The 22,566-nt window shown below is 42.6% G+C and overlaps 1 protein-coding gene across 1 annotated transcript in view; it reads left to right on the top strand.

The window, feature by feature from the left end:
- FAM171A1 (family with sequence similarity 171, member A1) overlaps positions 1 to 22,566 on the top strand; it is a 153,165-nt gene that overhangs the window by 127,255 nt on the left and 3,344 nt on the right. The window contains exons 7-8 of the mRNA XM_010860069.1: positions 18,602 to 18,718; positions 22,106 to 22,220. Coding sequence (XP_010858371.1) covers positions 18,602 to 18,718; positions 22,106 to 22,220 — 232 coding nt within the window. The remainder of the gene's footprint in view (positions 1 to 18,601; positions 18,719 to 22,105; positions 22,221 to 22,566) is intronic.

Raw genomic sequence — 22,566 nt, 5'->3', positions numbered from 1 at the left:
TTCTGCATGGCTTGGTGACTCTTTGAGTCACATGTTCCTGGTCAGGATGTAAGGAGTCCTGGGCTCCCATGAGAAAGCAACTTGAGGGAACCCCTGAGGAAGACAGGAGTTCTGTAGGGAGGAAAGGATGTGGATGATGAAGCAGGGACAGAAAGTAGAAGGAGAGGGGAAAGCTTGCGTTTTGCCTCCTGAAGCCCTGGATCTGCCATTTGGGAAACTCTGAGGCCCGGCCCAGGCCAACCACCTGTCCTGTTTCCTCACTTGTACAGCATGCATTTTGCCTGAGGCTCTTCGTCCCTTGTATATTCTCCTTCTCACCATTGTCCACCCAGGTTGGTCCCCAACACGTCAAGGCAGTGCTCCAAAGTAGAGTGTGTGGTTAAGAGCAAGGACTCTGAGACACAACGGATTAGAATTTCGATTCTGCTAGCTATTGGCTGTGTGATCCTGGCCAAGTTACATAACCTCTCTGGGCCATAGAATAGTACCTAATGTTATGGAGAGTGTCTTTATTTGTCAGAGTACTCCAGAGAAACAGAACCAATAGGATGTGGGTGTGTGGGTGGGTGTGTTATGTGTGTGCCTGTGTGTGTGTGTGTCTGTGTCTGTGTGTGTCTCTGTGAGGGAGAGAGATTTCTTTTATGAAACTGGCTGATACACTTGAAGAGGCTGGCAAGTTCAAAATCTGAAGGATGGGCTGGCAGACTGGAGACCCAGAGAAACACTAAGGCTGCAATTTGAGTCCAAAAGGCCATATGCTGGCAGAATTTCCCCTTGCCTGGGGGAGGTCCACGTTTTTCTTAAGGCCTTCAACTAGTTAGATGAGGCCCACCTACAGGAAGCATAATCTACTCAATCAGTTGATTTAAATCTACTGAATTAAATGTTAATTTCATCTTAAAAATACCTTCACAGCAACCTCCAGGCGTGTTTAATCAAATATCTGAGTGCTGTGACCTAATTAATTTGACATATCAAGTTAACCTCCCCAGGGAATAATGAGTTAATATTTGTAAGAAGCTTAGTTCAGTGCCTGGTACATAGTACACCTTAAGAGTTTATTCAGTAAACAAAGATAAGGGTTTCTTTAGCACTCTGCAGAAGGGTTTCTCAAACCATGACATCCAGACCACTTCTTTCCAGATTCTTGTTAGCTCAGTTTTTATTTATTTACGTATTTGGCTGTATTGGGTCTTAATTACAGCATGAAGGATTCTTGTTGTGTCGTGTGGGATTTTTCACTGTGGCACACAGACTCTGGTTGCAGCGCACGGGCTCAGTAGCTAGGGGCATGGGCTCAGTAGTTGCTCCACAGCATGTGGGATCCTAGTTCCCTGACCAGAGATTGAACCCGCATCCTCTGCATTGCAAGGCAGGTTCTCAACCACTGGACCACCGGGGAAGTCCTAGTTAGCCCAGATTTCTTGAAGGATTGTTGTCCACATGCTGCTCCCACTTCTCACTCACTTCAATCCTGCTTCTGTCTCCCAGTCTCCTGAAACCACAGTCGTGATACTCAGAAGCAGCTGCCTGATTGTGGAATCAAGTGACCTCTTCATCCCGTTTATGTCTCTGAAGCATTAGAGGGTTTCTTTTCTCTAGACAGGAAGGCTCACCTCCCTTGGCTCTCTGACTCAGTGTCCCCCAGGGCCCTCCTCTCGTGCCATATGGGCTCTGCCCTGGGCCCAGCTCCTAATTCACTTTATATGCAGTCACCGGGGCTGTATCCTCTGACTTCTCATACTCGCACAGCCATCCATCCACCTAAGTCTGCTCTCTGATCTGTGTTCCTGACTGTCTATTAGACATCTGCCTTTAGATATCCTTCAGGAAACTCAGATTCATGTGCCTGTAACAGACAGGCATGCTTCTGCCTTTATGCCTGTTCATTTCTGTGTTTCCTCTCTTTGTTAAGGGTACCACACACCAGTAGTTACCCCACATTTATTCTTTTTTTAAATATTTATTTATTTGGCTGTTCCAGGTCTTAGTTGCAGCAGGCAGAATCTTCTTTGCAGCATGTGGGATCTAGCTCCCTGACCAGGCATCAAACCAGGCCCCCCTGCATTGAGAGCCCAGAGGGACGTTCACCCCCGCTCATTTATTCTTTTGCTTCACCTCCCTGCACCACTGGCAGCCATGTCTGGTCCTTTGCAAGATGGTGCTGATGTCAGATCAGCGTTTCTTCAACCTACCTTCTCATCTCCTTCATTACCCTCTGTCTGGGTACAGACTCTGCCTTCTTTCTGACCAGTTCCTGTAGCTGTCTACCTGTCTGCCACTCTCCTTCCCTCTACCAGGGCTTCTGGGTTGCCACTGGGCTGTCTGTCAGAACCACAGACCCTTTGCCCTGTTAGAGCATCTCAGAGCTACTCATCATGAGGCTGTCCACACTCAGCATGGCACACAGATGTCTTTAGAGCTGTCCCCACCCAGCTCTCCAGCTCACTTTTGGCCACTGTCTCCTGCACACCCTCCACTGCTCCCACACCCAATTGTGTGCTCTTCCCTGGATGTACCTGGTCCCCCTCATCACTCGTCACACTGCATGATTGCACGAGCAGAGTCTCTCCTCTCAAATTACCTTCTCCATCCTCCGACCAATAATTTGGTCCCTCCTAAGCATGTTGTCCATTTAGCGGTGGCACTAGAAGTCTGTAAGAACATGGCCTTACAGTGTCTCAGTCATTATCCGTGTCCTCATTGAGTCTTCCTTATCTCTGAATCCTCATGATCCAGAACAGTCCCTGGCACTTGCAAGGCACCCAGCTAAAATGTTTGCTGAATGATTGAATCAGATGAGCAGCATTTAGATATTTTAAGATTTAGAGCAGTTTAAGATATTATAACATTGGTAAAAGATGATTCTATACATAGAATTTACCTTTACGTATCTATATATCTATATCTGTATATGTTTAGACCTGTATCTATATGTTTAAAGAACGATGCTTTGAGTGGTTGTCTGGAGAGAGAACAGTTGTATTGCATTTTCTCCACCCTAGAGCTTCTATCCCTGCTGCTGTGCTTCTTCTACTCCTTCCTGCCTCTTCATTTTTGAATGGATATATTTGAATATAGATAAATAAGGTGGGGGTATAAAAGGCTGTATTCCTAATACAGTGATGCTTTCGCTAGGGAGTCATACATAGATTCATCATAACAATATGGCACAGGTCTGTAGAAGCAGCATCCTTGCTCTTATTAGTTTATTTTGTATACAGATCACAAAGATCAAAAGCTTATTTAAATTTTTTTTGTTTGATGTCTGTGGTAGACTGGAAAATTGCCCCCTCCCCCAAAAAGCTCCACATCCTAACCCCTGGACTCTGTGAATATGACTTGATATGGTACAAGGACTTTGCCAATGTGATTCAGTTGAGAATCTTGAGATGGGGAAATTCTGCTGGATTATCCTCATGGATCCACTGTAATCACAACAGTCCTTATAAGCAAGATGCAGGAGGAATCAGAGATGGTGACATAATGATGGAAGCAGAAATTGGAGGGATGCGCTTTGAAAAGGAGAATGGGACCTCAAGCCAAGGAACAGAAGCAGCCATGAGAAGCTGGAAACAAGAAACTGAAACGGATTCTTCCGTCAGTCTCCAGAAAGAACCAGCCCTACTGATCCTCTGACTTAAGCCCAGTGAAACCGATTTCAGGCTTCTGATCTCTAGATATAAGAGAATACCCACTTGTGTCGTTTTAAGCCCCTGAGTTTGTGGTTGTTTATTACAGGAGCAAAAGGAAATTAATACACTGTAGAAATCAGTGAAAACAAAGAAATGTGCATTGTCATGAAGCCTCTAAAAAGTAAGTTATCCAATTCTCTACTTCCTCTCTGGAAATATTCTCGATGGCGTTGAGCCTTCTGTCATTGAGAATCTTCATTGTATGGTTGATCTAGTTCCACTTAAATGGTCTTTTTCACTTAGCCCATACAGTGAAAATTGTAACTGTCGAATTCCAGGCTCCAACAGATTGTTTGAAAAGGCAACATTTGGAAAGTCATTCAAAAGTGATCAAATGAATCAGAACAAGTTTTCTGAAAACTTTGTCTTTAAAGTTTTGGATGGACATTTCAAAGAAATCATATGTTCTTTAACTTACTAAGCTCAACAGAAGCCTACATATTTCATAAGGGTGTTTCTACTATTATATATAATCCATAATGTCATTATTTAAGTAGAAATTAAATTACTGCAGTTAAATGAAAAGTTCCAAGAATATTATAAGATCAGGGGAAAAAAATAGGAACACATATTAAGCATGTAGCACTATTTACTAATTATCTACTATTTATGATTGATTCAAATGCAATTAGCATTTCAAACCAGTTTAACACTTTAATTGATATACTTTTCAGGTAAATCAAAGTACTTGAATTTCAAAGTGTTTAACAGCCAGAACTAGTAACTTGTGAATCCATTAAGAATTTCTCATTTAAATAAGGGTCAACAAACTATGGCCTGAAAGCTTAGAATGGTTTTTACACTTTTAAATGTTTGAAGAAAGAATCAGAAGAGGAGCATCTAATGACACATGAAAATTATATGAAATCTAAGCATCCCTGAATGAAATTCTATTGAGTGCTATGGACTGAATGTTTGTGTTCTCCCCAAATTCATATGTTAGAATCCTAATGCCCAAAGTGATGATGGTATTAGCCTTTGGAGGTCATGAGGGCGCAGCCCCCATGAATGGGATTAGTTACCTTATGAAAGGAGCCCCAGAGGGCTCCCTTGGCCTTTCCACATGTGAGGACACGGCATGTGAGGACACAATGAAAAGGCACCTCTGTGAACCAATGAAACCAGCTCTCACCAGAGCTGAATCAGCCAGCACCTTGATCTTGGACTTGGCATCCTCCAGAATGAAGAAGTGCATTTCTGTTGTTTATAAGCCATCCAGTTAATTTTGTTACAGCAGCCCAAGTGGAGTAAGACATTAGAACACAACCATGCCATCTTTGTTCATGTGAGGTCTGTGAGAGCTTTTCCTGCACCAACAGAGCTGTTCCCACAAAGTGAAAAATATTTGCTATCTGGACTGTTACAGAAAAAGTTTGTGACACCTGATCTAAGATGCATTCCATAGGGGAGCTCTGACCACTTATTATTAAAATGCAAGTGTATTCTCCATCTGCAGGGCCAAACAGGGTGCCTGATTCAGTCAGTGTGTACTTCCTGTTATCCAGGCAGCCTTCCAGCACTTTACCCTGAATGACAGCCGATGCTTAGTGATAACACCTTGGTTATAGGGCAATATACATTTTAATGCTAATTCAGTTACTTCCATTCCTGACTGCTGGATAACTGAAAGTTTACTCATGAGAGAAACGTAGAGGTACCTACTTTCTTTTTTTTTTAGATTCCACATATAAGTGATATAATATGATAATTTGTCTTTGTCTCACTTACTTGACCTTAGTATGATAATCTCTAGATCCTTCCATGTTGGTGCAAATGGCTTTATTTCATTCTTTTTTATGGCCGAATAATATTCTGTTGTATATTTGAACCACATCTTTATCCATTCATCTGTTGTTGGGCATCTAGGTTGCTTCCAAGTCTTGGCTATTGTGAATCGTGCTGCAGTGAACATTGGGGTCCATATTTTTTTCGAATTTTGGTTTTCTCTGGATATATGTCCAGGAGTAAGAATGCTGGATCATGGGGTAGCTCTATTTTTAGTTTTTTAAGGAACCTCCATACTGTTCTCTATAGTGGCTGCACCAACTTACATTTCCACCAAGAGTGTGGGAGGGTTCCCTTTTCTCCACATGCTCTCCGGCATATATTAGAGATACTCCCTTCCCAATACCATTAGAGTGGATTCGATTTGGTGCTACTGTTTTTCACAGTTTTCTTTTTCTTGAATGACAGTTGGTTTTTTTTGGTTTTTTATTTTGTTTTGGAACAGGCAAAGAATTTCCCATTAAAAAAATTATCATCTCCATATTTTAACCCACATGTTCAAACAAGGGTGACCTAATAGATAAATGGTCTCCTAGAACAGAAGTAAAGCTGGGTTTTGCTTAAAATGTTACAACAGTATGAATTGGTTGATAGTGGTGTGGACTCTCAGGAAAAAAGATTTTTTTTAAAAGCCTGACTTGCACACATTAGAGTCAAAACTTTTGCCGCATTTCCTGGCAGTGCCGATCTTGCTGCAGCTGCCCTGTTAAAATGCCATTTGATTTACGGTACAAGGTGGGGCCTCTATTCAGTGATGTACGTCTTTTCCTTTGACGAATTAGCAGATTTCTTTAACCCGTGATCTTCTGATGATGCTGTCTCTTTTGCAAAGCAGTATAGTGCCAGGACCTGGGGCCTGAGTATGCAAGTGTGTCTGAGGGGATGGGATACAGCAACCTCATCAGGAATGTGCAGGGGCCAGTTTGACCTTTGAAAGAAGCTGCTTTTCTTCCCCAGTAGGACAAATGCAGTTTTGTCGGTCATGGTGAATGCATCTTAGCCAAGGCTTTCGGGACAGTAAAAGATGGTGTGCTGGCTTGTTTTTATAGCATTTCCTCTCTTTAGCTCATAACTGGGACAGCAGATGGCTGCCCCATGTCCCAGGTGGTCAGACTGCAATCTGATTCGATGCCCTGGGGAACGGTCACTTATGAATAAGCAAACCAGGTCAGTGGTTTGAATTGAAAGTGACCGACTGACCTTGCGTGGCCGAGAAATCATGATTTAAGATCCTCTCTATGATAAGTTGCTGCTGTTTCATAATAACTTGGGTTACTTGGTTTGAATACTTTCATTCTAATGAGGTGACAAAAATCAAAGCAGATTCCAAGTGAAGCTACATTGCAGAATCCAGTTTTAACTGCCTTCCCAGAACGCAGCCTGCAGAGCGGTGTGCGTTGCTATAGAAATGCTGGTTACTGAACCAGCTTCTTATCATGTATGGCGCATACGTATCAGGCATTCAGCGATACTCGCTCATAATTGGCCGGTAGTGGGTTCGTCTCTGCATAGATGGTGAGCTTTACTGTTGATGCTGTTGCTCATCGAACTAGCCCTTTTAGGTAAGTCATGGCCAGCCTATCCCTGACAATGGAGCTTGATTTAAAGTACAGATCTAGGATTTTGTTACATTTCATTGTTTCTCAAGGGGAGAAAAGGATGGGAGTTCTTAAAACACTATATTCTATTTGTCAGTTAAAGAAAATGAAAATATTACTGGTGTGTCTTTTTCTGTATATACCATGAGCCATGCCTCTTACATAGCAGGTGACAAATTGCCAGACAGGTGTAGTGACTGAATGACAAGAATGAGCCATAGGGCATTGTGTGGGCAAAAGTTAGAACAAAAGAAAGGAATTCATGTTTCTAAAAGTTAAGTATGTATTTACATCTGTGATGTTAACTTTAGAACCATGCATATCATCTTTATAATTTTTTTTTCCAAAATGACCAGACTCAATAGTTAAGGGAATTAAACAAAGAAAGAAGCAAACTTACCTGCTGAAGTACAATGTCAGTATATCCTTGAGAAAGATCACCTGAAATGGGTCTTCTCACAATGAAGGTGATCTCTTAGAAACAAAGAAATAATTCTCAGGAAAAGAGTCTCTGTATTCTCAGATATAATGTGCACATGTGTAAAACTGAGTTACTTTGCTGTGCAGCAGAGATTGGCACAACATTGTAGATCCACTGTACTTCAGTTTTTAAAAAATTGTCCATACCAGTGAATCAGGCTTCCCTTAGATATATAGTGTGGTGGGGGGGAGATAATTTACCTGCAGAGAAAGCTAATTGAAGTGAAATAACAGAAAAGAACCGTTAAAAGTGTAGGACTTAATCTGGATAAATTATGCCAGTCCAGCAAAAACTTGGGCCAGAGACCTCAGCTGCCAGGTGGCCAGCAAAATGTGACCTGCTTTTGAGACACAGATTGGTGTCTTTTGGCTGCTCCAGATCATCAGCATCACAGTTGGGGTGTTCTACTCCTGTTGCCCGAGTGGAACGGAGTCTGGCCATGGAACACATGCACTGCCCACAGGGAGACCGAATGCTGAGTGATCTCAGAACATGGACATTTGTTTCCTGATGTTGCCTAGCAACTCAAAAAACACTCTTGTACTATCAGTCCATTCCTAAAAATTGTTAAGCCTTTTGTGTTTGTAGCCAGCCCCCCCAACAACAACAAAAAAATGAGACAGTTTAGAAAACAATACCATCACTTTAGCTAAATAACTTTGTTTCAAAATCCTATCCTTAGAGACTTAATTTTCCTAAAGGGTCCATTTATATAGGAGAACTTTTCATGCTGGTGTTGAATGGAAACAATTTTTGGCAAGTTTTACAAATGATGGCTGCCCACTTTGTGGCCTCAGAGTGTATATAGATCAGTATGTTCCTCCTGAAAGAAAATGTCTTAAGTTGTAGTCAACTCTTAATTACCACTTATAAAATAATTACTTTGTGGATTATCTATGGCAGGTGTGTATTCTCCCTACTACCTGAGATCCTCAGAACCTTCTTGCTTTGCTCTCCTTTGGCCTGGATTTGAAGCACTGCATCTATTATTAATATACTCGTTCTGAGATTGGCCTGGGTGAAAAATAATTAGGAAGGCAAAGCTGCCATCATTTATTTTAAAACCAAGTATTTTTTTAAAAATAGTTTCAGTTTTCAGTGATCTCCACTGAAATGAGAAATTAAGAGGTAAAATTCTTTTTCATAGGTCAGGATGTTGCACTGGTTGTACAGCATTTGGCAAGAGTGTATCGAATACAGGCAGGCTGTAGCCCAGCAATTGAGACAGCTTGGATGTAAACACTGGCTCCTGTGGATCTTGAGCAAGTCCATTAATCTCTCAGGGCCTCAGTTTTCTCATCTGTAAAATGGGAATAATAGTTATCATTTCCCATCTCATAAAATTGTTGAGAATGGAGAACCCTTACAGTGGTGCGTAGTACTGGGTAAAGTGTTCTGTAAGTATTAATAATTATTATAATCATCATTGTTCTAATTCAGCCCATATTTAGTTTGTGTGTTTTGTGTAAAGCATGATATAAGGGAGACAGACAAGATGTACAAGTACAGTGAAGCCTTAGTATCTTTAAATTGAATACCCAGGACTTCCCTGGTGGTCCAGTGGTTAAGAATCCACCTGCCAGTGCAGGAGACATGGGTTCGATCCCTGCATTACAACTTGCCATTTCATATAAGCAGTTTGAAATATACCTAAATTGGAGGGGAAGAAATATAGGACCATTTGGGGTAAGTTGTTTGGTTTTTCTTTCATTGTCTACTCATTCTCAGCTGAGCTCATTCATTAGTAAAACAGGTAGGACCATAAATCAACATTTTTCATCACTGTTTTCATAGCAACCCTACATTCTTTCTTAATCAGAAAGAAGCTGAAATCCAGCACAGGGAAGTACCTGGTACACATGTATGTTATCCTAGGAATGGAGAAGGGGAGATTCAAAACACAATTTCCTTCAAGCTTTAAATCCTCTTCCTGTTCTAGAATATCAGATTTTGGTGCATTCCTCCTTCTATGCCAAGACTTAATGTGGCTTAACAGAATAATGGACTGGATCTGGGGATGCAGAGCAACTATCCATTCCCAGATATTTTGTTTGGCCCATACAGTTGATTTGGGGGCATTTATTTGTTTGTTTTGTTTTAATTTGCTGCCAACATTTAAATATTGAAAGATTTCCTGGGGAATTCTGTTCTTGGCTTCTCTTTTTAAAAAAATGAACAATTCACTCATTACAGCAAATAGATAGTGAACATCTTTGTGCCAGACTTTACTCAGTTCTAGGCTTTTGGTGAGAAAAAATGCAGCCATGAAATTAAAAGATGCTTACTCCTTGGAAGAAAAGTTATGACCAACCTAGACAGCATATTAAAAAGCAGAGGCATTACTTTGCCAGCAAAGGTCTGTCTAGTCAAGGCTATGGTTTTTCCAGTAGTTATGTATAGATGTGAGAGTTGGACTGTAAAGAAAGCTGAGCACTGAAGAATTGATGCTTTTGAGCTGTGGTATTGGAGAAGACTCTTGAGAGTCCCTTGACTGAAAGTAGATCCAACCAGTCAATCCTAAAGGAAATCAGTCCTGAATATTCATTAGAAGGACTGATGCTGAACTGAAACTCCAATACTTTGGCCACCTGATGCAAAGCTCATTGGAAAAGACCCTGATGCTGGGAAAGATTGAAAACTGGAGGAGAAGGGGACAACAGAGAATGGGATGGTTGGATGGCATCACCAGCTCAATGGACATGAGTTTGAGTAAACTCCAGGAGTTAGTGATGGACAGGGAGGCCTGGCATGTTGCAGTCCACGGGGTCACAAAGAGTCAGAGACGATTGAGTGACTGAACTGAACTGAATGACAAAACAAGTCAAGGAAGGCACCTGTAATTATGAAGTTTTTGTTCTGAATGGAGGAGACAATGAACCAGTTTACTTTGTTGGCATTAAGTAAGTGCTGTAGGACAATTTAATTTAAGCAGGGTGATGTCAGGGAGAATGATTGGCTGGACAGAGGCTTTGGAGGAGTGCTATTTGAGCTGAGATGCCAGGACACATAGGAACCTAACATGGGACTGTCTTGGGGGGCAAGAACATTCTGGGCAGAAAAAAATGGTCAACACAGAGGTCACCAGATTGGAACCAATTTGGCCACACCTACAGCAACCAGTTCACTCGGAGGCACTAAGCCTTCATGCACTGCAGCCTATGGAGTGAACTCAGATGTGTGTCAACTTCCAATCGGCCGTCTGACAAGTGACTAGATTATTCATGAAATATATTAGAAATATTTCTGAAGTTGCTTCAAGTACTGGCCACCCAGCTGATGCACCCCGGCAACATTGTAGGAAATGGTTCTAGGGTTTTCTGAAAGATTCACCACACCCACAAAAGTACAAATAATGTGGAGCTTTGCTACTCAGAGAGTGATCCTTGGACAGGGGGTATATTCAAACTCCAAAATCTCACGATTTGCTCCAAGACCCACTGAATCAGACTCTGCATTTGAACAAAATCTCCACTATACCAACCTCTTGAACAAAGCGCTGGTTGGGAGCATCTTACCACATCTGTCCAGATGCTTGTCGCCTCACTCTCTTCTGCCACCCTTCGTTTTGAATGAGTCTTCTAATGCTGAAGATAAGTGGCCATGCCTCCTAAATCCTGGACTGTGTACCTCACGTAGCCCCATCTGACATGTAATTGCAAGATGAATGTTAGATTTAGTGGGTAATGAACAAAATTTCTCCCCATATGGGCTTAATTAGCCTCCACTCTGATACTACTTTCTGGGAATTTATATATACCTATTGTAAATTGAAAATTCTCTCATTAAATTTTATTAATGCTATTATGCATGCTAATACTTCTGGCTACCTATTTAAGGCATACACTTTGTCTAGCCCTCCCTGCCAGAAGCTTTACAGTTTCCCATTACTGCCGTCTCCTAAAATTTGTTTCAGTAAGCCTTGTGATCACTCAGCTAAAGTTTAAAGGAGAAAAAAAAAAATCAGTTGCTTGGATCAAATTTATTTTTAAGAATCTATTCCTCAAAATATGCCCTAAAAATACCCAGGGAACATGTTATAGCTGAATACAGATGCCCTTCTTGTTTTAATTTCTAATTATTCATTATACCTGTGATTTTATGCTTTGAACAGAAGGTCGTTGGCTATAGTGAGTTACCGTTAATTTTATTCTTCTTTAAACCGGTCCAAAATGTACTTGCCTGAAGCTACAGGAATCCAACCATCTGTATATGACTTTCACTCTTCAGTTCCATTGCTCTCAACTAGCATGGTTAGATAATTTACCACCAGGTAAACAAATACTTTGCAGTGTAATTGACAAGGAATGTATCCTCCTCACAGAGTTCATGGAAAAATAATTCTAAGAAAGGGAACATACTATTCAAAGGCATAGACTTTAATTTGGAAAAAAAGAAGGCTGCTCCACAGTGTCATAAAAATAGGCAGTGTCGCTATTTCTGCCGTACCGATGAATGTGACTTAAGGGCTGGTGGACTTTTCTGGTTTTTCTGGATGATCTCATCCCACTAAGGTTTTGTTAAAGGATGTGATAAAACAGACTCAGACTTTGACACTTCTAATTGTACAGCTGGTAGGAAAATGCAGTAGAGGTTATGGCTTAAGATAATGCAGATGGAAATCCTGGGAAGTAAGTTTGTACTGGTTTCTAGAGAAATGCAACATACTTGGAAGCGGGGGGTGGGGGAGTGGGGGCGAGAAGCGGGCTATGATTATCAGTAGTAATAGTAATAAGCACTCACTCTGGACCTGAGCAGTATATCTCTCTTAGGAAGTCTGCCCTCAAACATGTGAATGCCCACGATATCCATTATTCACCGGAAGTCACCACAGCCTAAGTGAGGAGATGGTCATCGGCCAAAGCCAACAGCTGAAGGGCAGGACAGAAGAGGTTCCTACCATCCAAGTTCATGCATGTGTCATGCATGTATGTGTTCTCACCTCTTGCCATGAATGTTTCCAGATAGTTCATGGTGAACAGTTAAGTTGTAGGAATAGAAGCATTCTATTTCACAGTGAATATTCACCTTTAAATTGATAAAACTTTTTTGAGATGTATTTTCTGCATGGCTGTGACATTTCTTCGCATCCCAGCTTATAGGCCTAGTCAAAATCACTGCAGCCTCTTTCACAAAAAAAAAAAAAAAGCATCAATTAGAATATGTTAGGGGAATTCCCCGGCAGTCCAGTAGTTAAGAGTGTACCTTCCAGTGCAAGGGGTGTGTGTCCAATCCCTGGTCTTGAAGTTAAGATCTCACATGCTTCACGGCCAAAAAACCAAAACATAAAACAATATTATAACAAATTCAATACAGACTTAAAAAAAAAAAAAAGAATACATTAGCTGTGCATGTTGGTAGAGTCCTCAACTACAAGTGCTTAAGTGATGAAGCGTTTATTGTTTATGTGACAAAGGAATTGTGAAGCAGCCACCAGAGACTACCTGTCCCTAGCTGGACCCTCCTCGAGCGGCAGAGCTGGAATTCACACTAGGTGTTATCGTAGGAAAGGCAAATTGTCCATGCTGTCAGTTGGTCCTTGATCGTGCTGGACTTTCATCTGCCCAGTGTCCCAAGGTGTGACATGGTCACAAGTCCCATTGTAAGAGTCTTTCTCTGTATATTGGCTGAGGTGCAGGCTGCCAGCTGCAATGTGTCATCTATTACAAGGGCAGGTTGTTCACTTACAGTTTCCTTTTCAAAACCAATAGTGCTCCTCCTAACAGTCTTTTCTGCTTGTTACCAAATGCTGAGATGAGCTTGTGCAGCAGATAAAATAGAGGCGTCCAGGCAGAATAAGTGGGCCAGTCAGGAAAAGCAAGGAAAATCAGAACCCTGTCAGTCATATTCTAATGAGACATTATGTTTGGAGCTCTTTTTTCACATTTTAGAGTTCTTTTCCCTTTGAATTGCTATTTGTTTAAAATTTGAACTCTTCTTTATATTTTGCAAATAAAGGCTGGTTTCATTCCTGCTTGGTAACCAAGCAAGAAAGTGGCACCCCTGGTGATTGCTAAGAGATCCCATCAGACCTTATAAGCTAAATGCAAGGGGTATCTTTCTGAGCCTGTCAATTACTGTGTGTAATCAGCATTGTGGTTCAGTGCAGCTTCCAAGTAAAGACCTCATGGTGCTTATACCCACAAACCTTGCCAGCTGTATAGGTAACTAAAGTCTTTCTCCTTGAAAGGATCTCTGAATCTTTCCCTTGTATGAGGTTTCACTCTAGAGAATTCAGACGAAAACTGATCTGCGAGTGTGTGTTGAAGAAACCAAGTAGTGAACTTGGATTCACAGTATCTCAGTTCCACGTCTGGGTTCATCCGTCACGTGGCTACCTGTGGACTTTATTCTAGATGCAGTCTTCATGTAGCAGGTTATCTGGTTCCCTGGTGGGGATATGGGAGTTGGTGGCGGTGAGAGAGAAGAGCTGGTAAAAGCCCATAGGAAGGGCAGGGGAGGGAAGGGGAGGGAGGAAGTGGGAGAAGGAAGAAAAACACAGCCAGGGTTGAAACTGTTTAGTATTAGAGCAAACAACTTTGTTCCTCCGTAGGGACCTAAGGGCATCAATATTTAAGGACCAGCATCAGTTGATCATAACAATAACCCTGAATTACCATGAAAAAATCAAAATTATATTCTACTTTATGAGGCAGGAGTAAATGACACTTTTTAGAATTATAGAAAACTGCCTTTTCAAACTTTGGCAAATCTGACCCAAGTTCTATGAAAGAATAACTCCCAAACCATGTTTGGGAGATGTCCCGGGGGTTGTAGAGTGGGGGAGTTCTCGCCATCTGTTTGCAGAGAAGCTTGTCTTTTATCTGTTTATCTGTTTTATATACTAATTTCTTAATTGTCTTAATACAAAGATTCAATTAAAGAGAAAGAGTTCAAATGCTTTAAAAACAATTTGGAAGCTGATGATCTAGAAATTTTAGTACCGTGGGATTTCATTCCTCCGGTGATGCCAGAGAACGGCTCTCCCACCTTCACACACATGCAGCCTCCGTAGTTGGCACAGCACAGCGCTCCGTCAGCACAGAGACACAAGTAGCCACCAGCTCGCCTGCTCCTGACACCCACTGCACAGTCAGCCACCCTCCCTGGGCAATGGCCACATGCATGAAGGTGGCATGCATGGATCGTCCCCTGATCTGTCTGAGCAGCGCTGAGGTGCCCACAGGAACGGGAAGTCCTCACTCTTTGTACCCTGGCTGCAGGTCCAGCAGTCACATAACCCACTCAACAAAAGAGACTCTGCAGAGGTTGGTCTGTCCTGCCTCCACTCCAGGCACCGGCTTCCCATTCACGAGTACAAAAATCTCTTATGTGTGCAGTTCCTCAGGTGGGAAAACACCCTCATCCCACACCCTCAGGATTTCAGTGATGAGAAGCATATGTTTCTGGTACACAATTCATTAATTCTTGTGTTCCCTGCAGCCAGTTTCCTTCCGCAAAACACAGAAAGCTTGGAAATAGTTTTTGCCAATAACAGCATGATTGTTGAATCCTAAAATGGAGTCACCCTCTATTCACTGAACACGTGTACATTTTACGGAAAACTTAGTCCGAAATAAATGCTTCTTTCCCAGCTGGCTTTGTTCCCTCTGGTCAGAAAGAGAAGAATCCCAAGCTTAACTGCACTCCTGTAAGGAGATCTCTCCTGCCAACCACACCCAGCTTTTCACAGAAGGTCATCTGATATTATTTGGCAGGGGAGGAGGTTGCACGTCTGGCTTTCACACTCAAATACCACCGTGTTCCCACGCTGGGAATATTTCTGGGTGCTGAGAAGACAGAAGAAATATAGGACTTGGGGTTAGCAGTTTAGGTGAGGTATGCTTCTGGAAAACAGATGACGCAGTAACATGTGCCCTGAGGTTGATGGGACCTGGAAGGCCCCTACATGCAAGAGGGACTTAGGATAAACAGGATGTGACTTGAATCTTGAAGGATGGGTAAGCTTTTGGAAGAGAGGGAAACCATATGAGGTTGAAACAGTGGAGGGCAAAATCCTGGACTCGGGTAAAAGTGTCTGTTGGGAGGACCAACCTGGGAAGAACTAAGCGGGTGGAGAAGTGAGGGAGGGGCAGGCGGTCGGAACAGCTCTGATCTCACCTTTGTGCCTCCAAGGATGGGTCCTGGTGGCTTTTCATCGCTAACGGCACCGGGACCCCTGCGCCAGCCCTCCCCAGGCTCCCTCCCTCTTGTCCCCGGCATCACTACGCATCAAGCTTGCCCGCTACACTCTGCACCCCTCTGTGCTTCTGTTCCCTCCTCTTTCTCTCTGCTCGCCCCCACCCTCCACCCCCACGTGAAGTCCTGCCTGTTCGCCAGAGCCCACCTCATCCCCAGGGGGCATCCCTTCCTCACTGTGCTCCCAAAGCAGCTGGTGTTCTGCCTTCCTAGCTTTTCTGGCTCCCACCAGCATCATAGGCTCCAGTGCCTGTATGGTGTGTGTGTGTGTGTGGGTGTGTGGGTGTGTCCACTCACTAGGCTTGTTCCTAGTGTAACTGGGAGACATTTTAAAAGTCCATTTCTGGGAAAAAAAAAAAAAAAGGGTCCATTCCCAAGACTTCTTGGTGGTCCAGTGGTTAAGACTCCACTCTCCTAATGCAGGGTCCCGAGGTTCGATCCCTGGTCAGGGAACTGGATCCCTTATGCCACAACTAAGACCTGGCTCAGCCAAATAAATGTGAAAAATAAAGTCCATTTCCAGTTGATGCGGCTGTGTTGCGCTGTAGAAAGCCAGGGCAACATAGCCATCCAGGTAGGTGGCTTTCCCCTGAGTGATCAACAGGAATTAGGACTCTGAGCCCCCATCTCTTTTCCTCTGGGTCCCTTTAGCCTAACCTCGTATCCGCTCCACTTGAAGAGCAGTGACTCAAGAATCTAATCTGAGGGAAACTGCAAACCAAAGAATGCAGGCCGCTTCCTGGCTGATAGGAGATCCTGGCGGGGCTGCTCCTGTGGGAGAGCGTGTGGGAGTGGGGTGGGGTGTGTAAGTCATGAGCTAAACAGCGCGGGTTCCCCAGGGGAAAACCGGAAGCAGTGGCAAACAATCCCTTCTCTGCCTTCAGGCAGACTTTCTGACTCAACACAGAACCGCTTTAGCTGCATGTGTCACGTGCCCTGGTTTCCATTTCCTCAGCAGCTCCTGGAGTGAGTGTGTGAAGCTCAGAGTGGCTGGACCATCTCTGGCTTGATGCTCTTCAGCCAATGTATCCTCATACTTCATAGAGCTTCCAGCTTATTTTCTCGTCTAACTTGAAATCCTCCGGAGCCATGGTTCAGCCAGTTGCATGGGGAGGTCGGACAATACAAAGCACCCACTGATGCCTGGCCTCCCCCATCTTCCTTCTTTGTTCAACTCCTGTCTTTGAGGAAGAGGAGGAAGAAGGGTGAGGAGGGAAGAGGAGAAAGGGGGAAGAGGATGAGGAGGGGAAGAGGAGGAGGAGGGGAAGAGGAGGAGGAGGAAGAGGAAGAGGAGGAGGAGGAAAGCTGGGGGGAGGAAGGAGGAGTAACATGGGGAGAGGGAGGGAGGAGAAGGGATGGGAGGCATGCTGGGGCACCTTTCCACCCAATACATTTGAATGTTGCTATGGCAACTGATAGGCCCTAGAAGCCCTGCCAAGTATTGTTTTTTTTCCCCTCGGAGGGGAAGGAAATCCACTCTCGCCACCTTGTGTGTGCATGCTAAGTTGCTTCAGTTGTATCAGAGTCTTCACAACCCTATGGCCTGTAGCCCACCAGGCTCTTCTGTCCATGGGATTCTCCAGGCAAGAACACTGGAGTGGGTTGCCATGCTCTCCTCCAGGGGATCTTCCCAACCCAGGGATGGAACTCGAGTCTCTTATGTCTCCTGCATTGGCAGGCAGGTTCTTTACCACTAGCGCCATCTGGGAATCCCAGTGGTGTGTATATACCTAGGAAAGGCAGGGATTTGGAGACTGGAAGGTGGAATATTTGGTGCATAGCTGATAAATTTAGGCCTGGAGGGGACAGGAATCCACACATGGCCATTTCAGGGGGTGGGTGATCAATCATAGGGGGAGCTCTGTGTAAGTGACCCATATGTCTGGGCTGGTGGGTCCAGTGGGTGTACGTGGGCTGGTGGGGGCCCTAGCCAGCACTCTCCCTGGGAACCTTACAAAGTGAAAATGTTGCAAATGCTGGCAAGTTCAGTCGGGAATGCAGCAGGGCAGAGTAGAGGAAATAGCACCAACCTCGAGGACAGACAGACCTACTCTGCCCCTGCTTTGCTCTCTACCCCTGGGACAGCTCAGAAGAATTCCATGTCTCACCAGTCTCCAGTGTCTAAAAGGGGAAAACGAGTCCTCTTCTGTAGAGTCGTTGTGAAACTACTGATAACATGTATAAAGCACGTCGCTGTGACGAGCCAGCACACAGTAGGTGCTCACTAGTGTGAAATACTCTTTAAAGTATTAACTGAAAGGCAGCATGGACCTGGACTCACTCTGTGTCTCTCAACATCAGAGCCAACTGGAAGCTTCATAAACTACTCACCTGAGCCAGGCTTCTGGGTTAGAATTGGCAAAGATGGGACCAAAGAGTCTCTCTCTATATATATATTTTTAAACTTCCTGAAGCAACTCTGATCGCACCAGTCTGCAATTCCAAATAGAAAATCCGTTTACTTGCTTGAGGATAAGGAATATAAACAGGACTGGAGTTTCCCCTCCCACCTACCCTTTCTATGCTGCCTTTATTCTGCTTCTAAATTCCAAAGGCTTCTGGAGGAGATGGGCCATGGTGACAGACGAGTAAACTCCAAAGGCTTCTGCTAAAATTATCTGTGTTTGGAAGCAGGGACGTGTGATACAGTGGCTGAGAGTAATGTAATCAGGAGGCCAGGAAAAACGCTTTCCTGAAAGCTAGACGCAGTTGCTCCACAAGAGTTGGACCCTTTGGCTCTCTGATGGGTTCTAAATGGGAAACTTAAGGCGATTTGTACCATGTGCTTAAGCCTTAACTAGGAGTTCCACGTGCATCTGGCTGAAGTCTTTTTCCACATCCCGCAGGAACGTGGCTGAAGAGCGGTCTTGGCCTCGTGCACCAGGAAGGCAGTCAGCTGACGTGGACATACATCGCCCCTCAGCTGGGGTACTGGGTGGCTGCCATGTCTCCTCCCAACCCAGGTAACAGAGTCCCCAACACCTGCACTGAAGGCAACCAGTTTTTTTTTGAGGGTTCAGGCTACCTGTGCTTTTGAAAGTGACTTCAGCAGAGAGATCGCATCTTTTTAAAACATGGTTGAACGTGTGAAAAATCAAATGATAAGAAGAAGGTATTTGGTGGGGGTGGGGGAGTTCTGGTTGGCACTGCCCCATCCAGGGTAAGAATAATGCAAAGAAAATAGTCCTGTCTCGAATCTGTTCTGCTCACACAGCTGCCATAGGGAATTCTTAATCTAAAGCCCACAGAAGTGGTTCAGACCTCCTCCCTAATTCCTGAAACAGCTGTGGCCTGGTAGAAGAGAGGACGTAGGAAAAGGCGCTCATTAGAGGGAGCAGCAGCAAGTCACTGTTGAAGGCTTCCTGGGGCAAAAATCTCAACTGGGCATTTCTGAAAGGTTTAAAAGCAAACCTGTTGTTTTATGTCTAAAAGAATATTCCTCCATTCAGGATAGATGAATTAACTCATATTTTCCCCTAAAATTTAATTTCACCAATATTTTCACTGAAAGTGTAAATTTATTTTTAAACCTAACCACCCTGATTTATCCCTATGAGTATTCTAGAATTGTTTTGTTTTGTTTTGTTTTTTCAAAATAGTTACCTTAGGAGAAGTCTTTCCAGTGCTGGCTTCCATTACTCACAATGCCTTGCCTTTAGACTCTGTCTCCTTTGGACTGCTGTCCTTAGTGAAACTCTTCATGGGTGGCCAGTCTTCATGCTCAGAGTTTCCAAGGGTTCCTTTGTTGATTTTTCTTAGATGTATCTAAAGTGCACCGATCGCCAAGATTGGTGAATAAAGTAAGTAGTTGAGCTAGGTCAAAATGCTGGGGATTTCCCTGGTGGTGCAGTGGTGAAGACTTCACCTTCCAATGCAGGAGTGCACATTTGACCCCTGGTCAGGGAGCTAAGAGCCCCCATTCCTCAGGGCCAAAAAGCCAAAACATAGATTGTAATATTGTAAAAAATTCAATATCAACATTAAAAATGGTCGGCCTCAAAAAATAAAATAAAAATAAATTTTAAATCTTTATTTAAAAAGATGTGCTATGATTAAAAGCTGACCCTTGTCAATTAACCAGGAAGGCAGTTCCAAAATGGAAGTACAAAATATTTTATCAATGGAATTATCACTGGAATGAACACTTAGGACTCCCAAAGTAACTGATTTGAGAGAGGCCAACCCGAGATGGGTGTTGAAAAATCTGTTGCCTTTACTTTATAGTCCCACCCTGAGAAAACGTACACTTCACATCTAGGTTTTAAGAGAATGCGTTTCCCTTTACTGTATTGTTCTTGTAGTCATGTGGGCATGAAGTGAGTACATAAATGTCCCAGTCTCCAAATTTGAAGTGTCTAGAATATGATTATGAGTAAAGAAAGAAAGTCCTTAAAAACCAAAGCTTGTGCATTAGAGTTAAATTTTATTTTAGATCTATTTCCAAGAACCCTGATGATGTGTTATGTGACAGATTAATAGCTACTTCTGTAAAGAAGAGAGAGAACTAGACTACTAGATGTAGGTTGACCCAAGCTTGCTGAGGAGCAACGAAGGAAGAGACAAAAAGCCATAAAAACATATATAGTATAAACCCTGGTGGCATTTAATGTAGAAATACATATACTGGTAATCTCACAGTATATGTATTTATCATCACTTTTATTAAAACAAATCACAGCAATGCTGTGCTTTCACGAACCCGAAACCAACAAGAAAATAATTAGAGTTTTCTCTTTCATTCTCTGTTTAAGAAGGAAATGAGGGAAATCTTTATAAAGATTTCCATTTAGCAGAAGATATTTGGTTGGCCAAAAAGTTCATTCAGGTTTTCCCATACCATCTTAGGGAAAACCCTAAAGGAACTTTTTGGCCAACTCAATAAAATAATAACATTTTGGGTACTTTAAAGGACTGAACTTCCATTATTTGGAAATTATTTTTTTGTGTATCTCAGATTTCTTGGTGACCCCTGCCAAGGTATTACCTGTGTTTGTGGGGTTGCTCTGTGTTAAAAAAAAAAAAAAAAAATTGTTTCTCTGAACAATTAAGGCTGTAAACAGTTAAGGCCATTGTGGTCAGTAATTTTTCCAACTTTTTTAAATATTCACTTTCACCCCATTGAAATGATTAATAATTGGGAAAGGATGATGTTGTCTTTTGAACGTAAGTAATGTCACTATTTTCAAAAATCAACAAGTCTCCTTGGGTTTATCTAGCTTAAGAGACTTATCTCCTAAAGATTAGAAAGAAATGTATCCCTTAAAATATCAAAAATCAATGAATAAGTGGGTCTTTATGGTGTTTAATAATCATAACAATGCTCCTGTGATGTTATATGTAATAACTATTCCTTCCTTCCCATCTTTTGGAGCACTGTCAGCATACTTAGACACCAGTAAGTGCCCAAACATTGTAATATGGGGGAGATTTTCATTATTGCTGTCAATCCCTTGTTAGCAATGTTAAGACAGATTCTTACTGCTATTGAACATAAGGAGTAAGTTAAAGTACCTCTTGGGATTCTTCCCAAGGTAAATTAAAGAGAAAATAGGTTTAATTCTGATCACCTTGTCTGTAAGTTCTGGAGAGGTCTGTGGCCACATCAGGTTAGCCATTTTGAAAAGATACTAGAAAGATGTTATTTTTTTTAATAGGAGGCATTTTAGAAACACATGATGTCCCTGTAATAGGCTGTAGATTTTTTTAAGTCATAGTAAATTTATTTCATACACTTCAACTTATTTGTTAAGGCCAAGGGCTCAGTACATAGTAATCATTGCCCAGGGAAAGTGTGAGTAAAATTTCATGTTTTGATTTGTTTTTTCCTTCTGCAGTGTCATAAAATCCCCAGGTCTTCATGCCATGTCTCTGAGTGAATGAGTCCCACTCATGATATGATGATCATGTATCTAGTTTTCTTATATTCAAAGGTCATGTATTTAGAATGATGAACATGGTACTAAATGCAGCTCTCTTCTTGACTAAGGAGGGACCGTGGATGCTACATACAGAATTTGAGTATTCACAGTGCTCTGGTGATGGTTTGGGAAATCCCTTTCCATTGAGGGGAATTTGGGTGATGCTGCAGGCACAACATCTAAAGGATGTTTGCATCTGGCCCCCGTTCCACACTTCAGCCAATAAGAATAAGAAAAAAGGGACTTCCCTGGTGGGCCAGTGGTTAAGACTTCACACTCTCATTGCCGAGGGCCCATGTTCAATCCCTAGGTTGGGGAACTAAGATCCCACATGACACATGGCCAAAAACAAAGAAGAATAAGAAAAACATTATGCTCTCTTTTTAGTGAAAGGTGTTCACAAATCTAAAATGCCCTTTTCTGACCTTCCAGGTCCGGTTGTCACACAGGACATCACCACGTATCACACAGTCTTTCTTTTGGCCATCTTGGGAGGAATGGCTTTCATTCTTTTGGTTTTGCTGTGTCTCCTTTTATATTATTGCAGGTAAAGTTTTATCATTGGGGCTTTTTTTTAACTTGGAATTTCTTGCACAAATATTGATATCGAGGTCCTTTTCTGAGTTGAGGTACTTTATTTCTCATAACAATGTATCCAAGGGTCTTCCCTGGCGGTCCAGTGGGTCAGACTCTGAGTATCCAATACAGGTAGCACAGGTTCGATCCCTGTTCAAGGATCTAAGATCCCATATTGCCACATAGTGCAGCCAATAAATAAATATTTTAAAAAATTTGTTGGGCAAGAACTGAATATCTGTCATATAAGTTGCAAACAAAGTGGGATATTACACTGTGAGTAATGTCTTTTTTAGAGGAGTCATAAAAAAATAAGC

This window comes from Bison bison, unplaced genomic scaffold (assembly GCF_000754665.1).
Source record: "Bison bison bison isolate TAMUID 2011002044 unplaced genomic scaffold, Bison_UMD1.0 scf7180017864461, whole genome shotgun sequence".
Taxonomy (NCBI): domain Eukaryota; kingdom Metazoa; phylum Chordata; class Mammalia; order Artiodactyla; family Bovidae; genus Bison; species Bison bison.
This window is presented reverse-complemented; position numbering and strand designations above follow the sequence as displayed.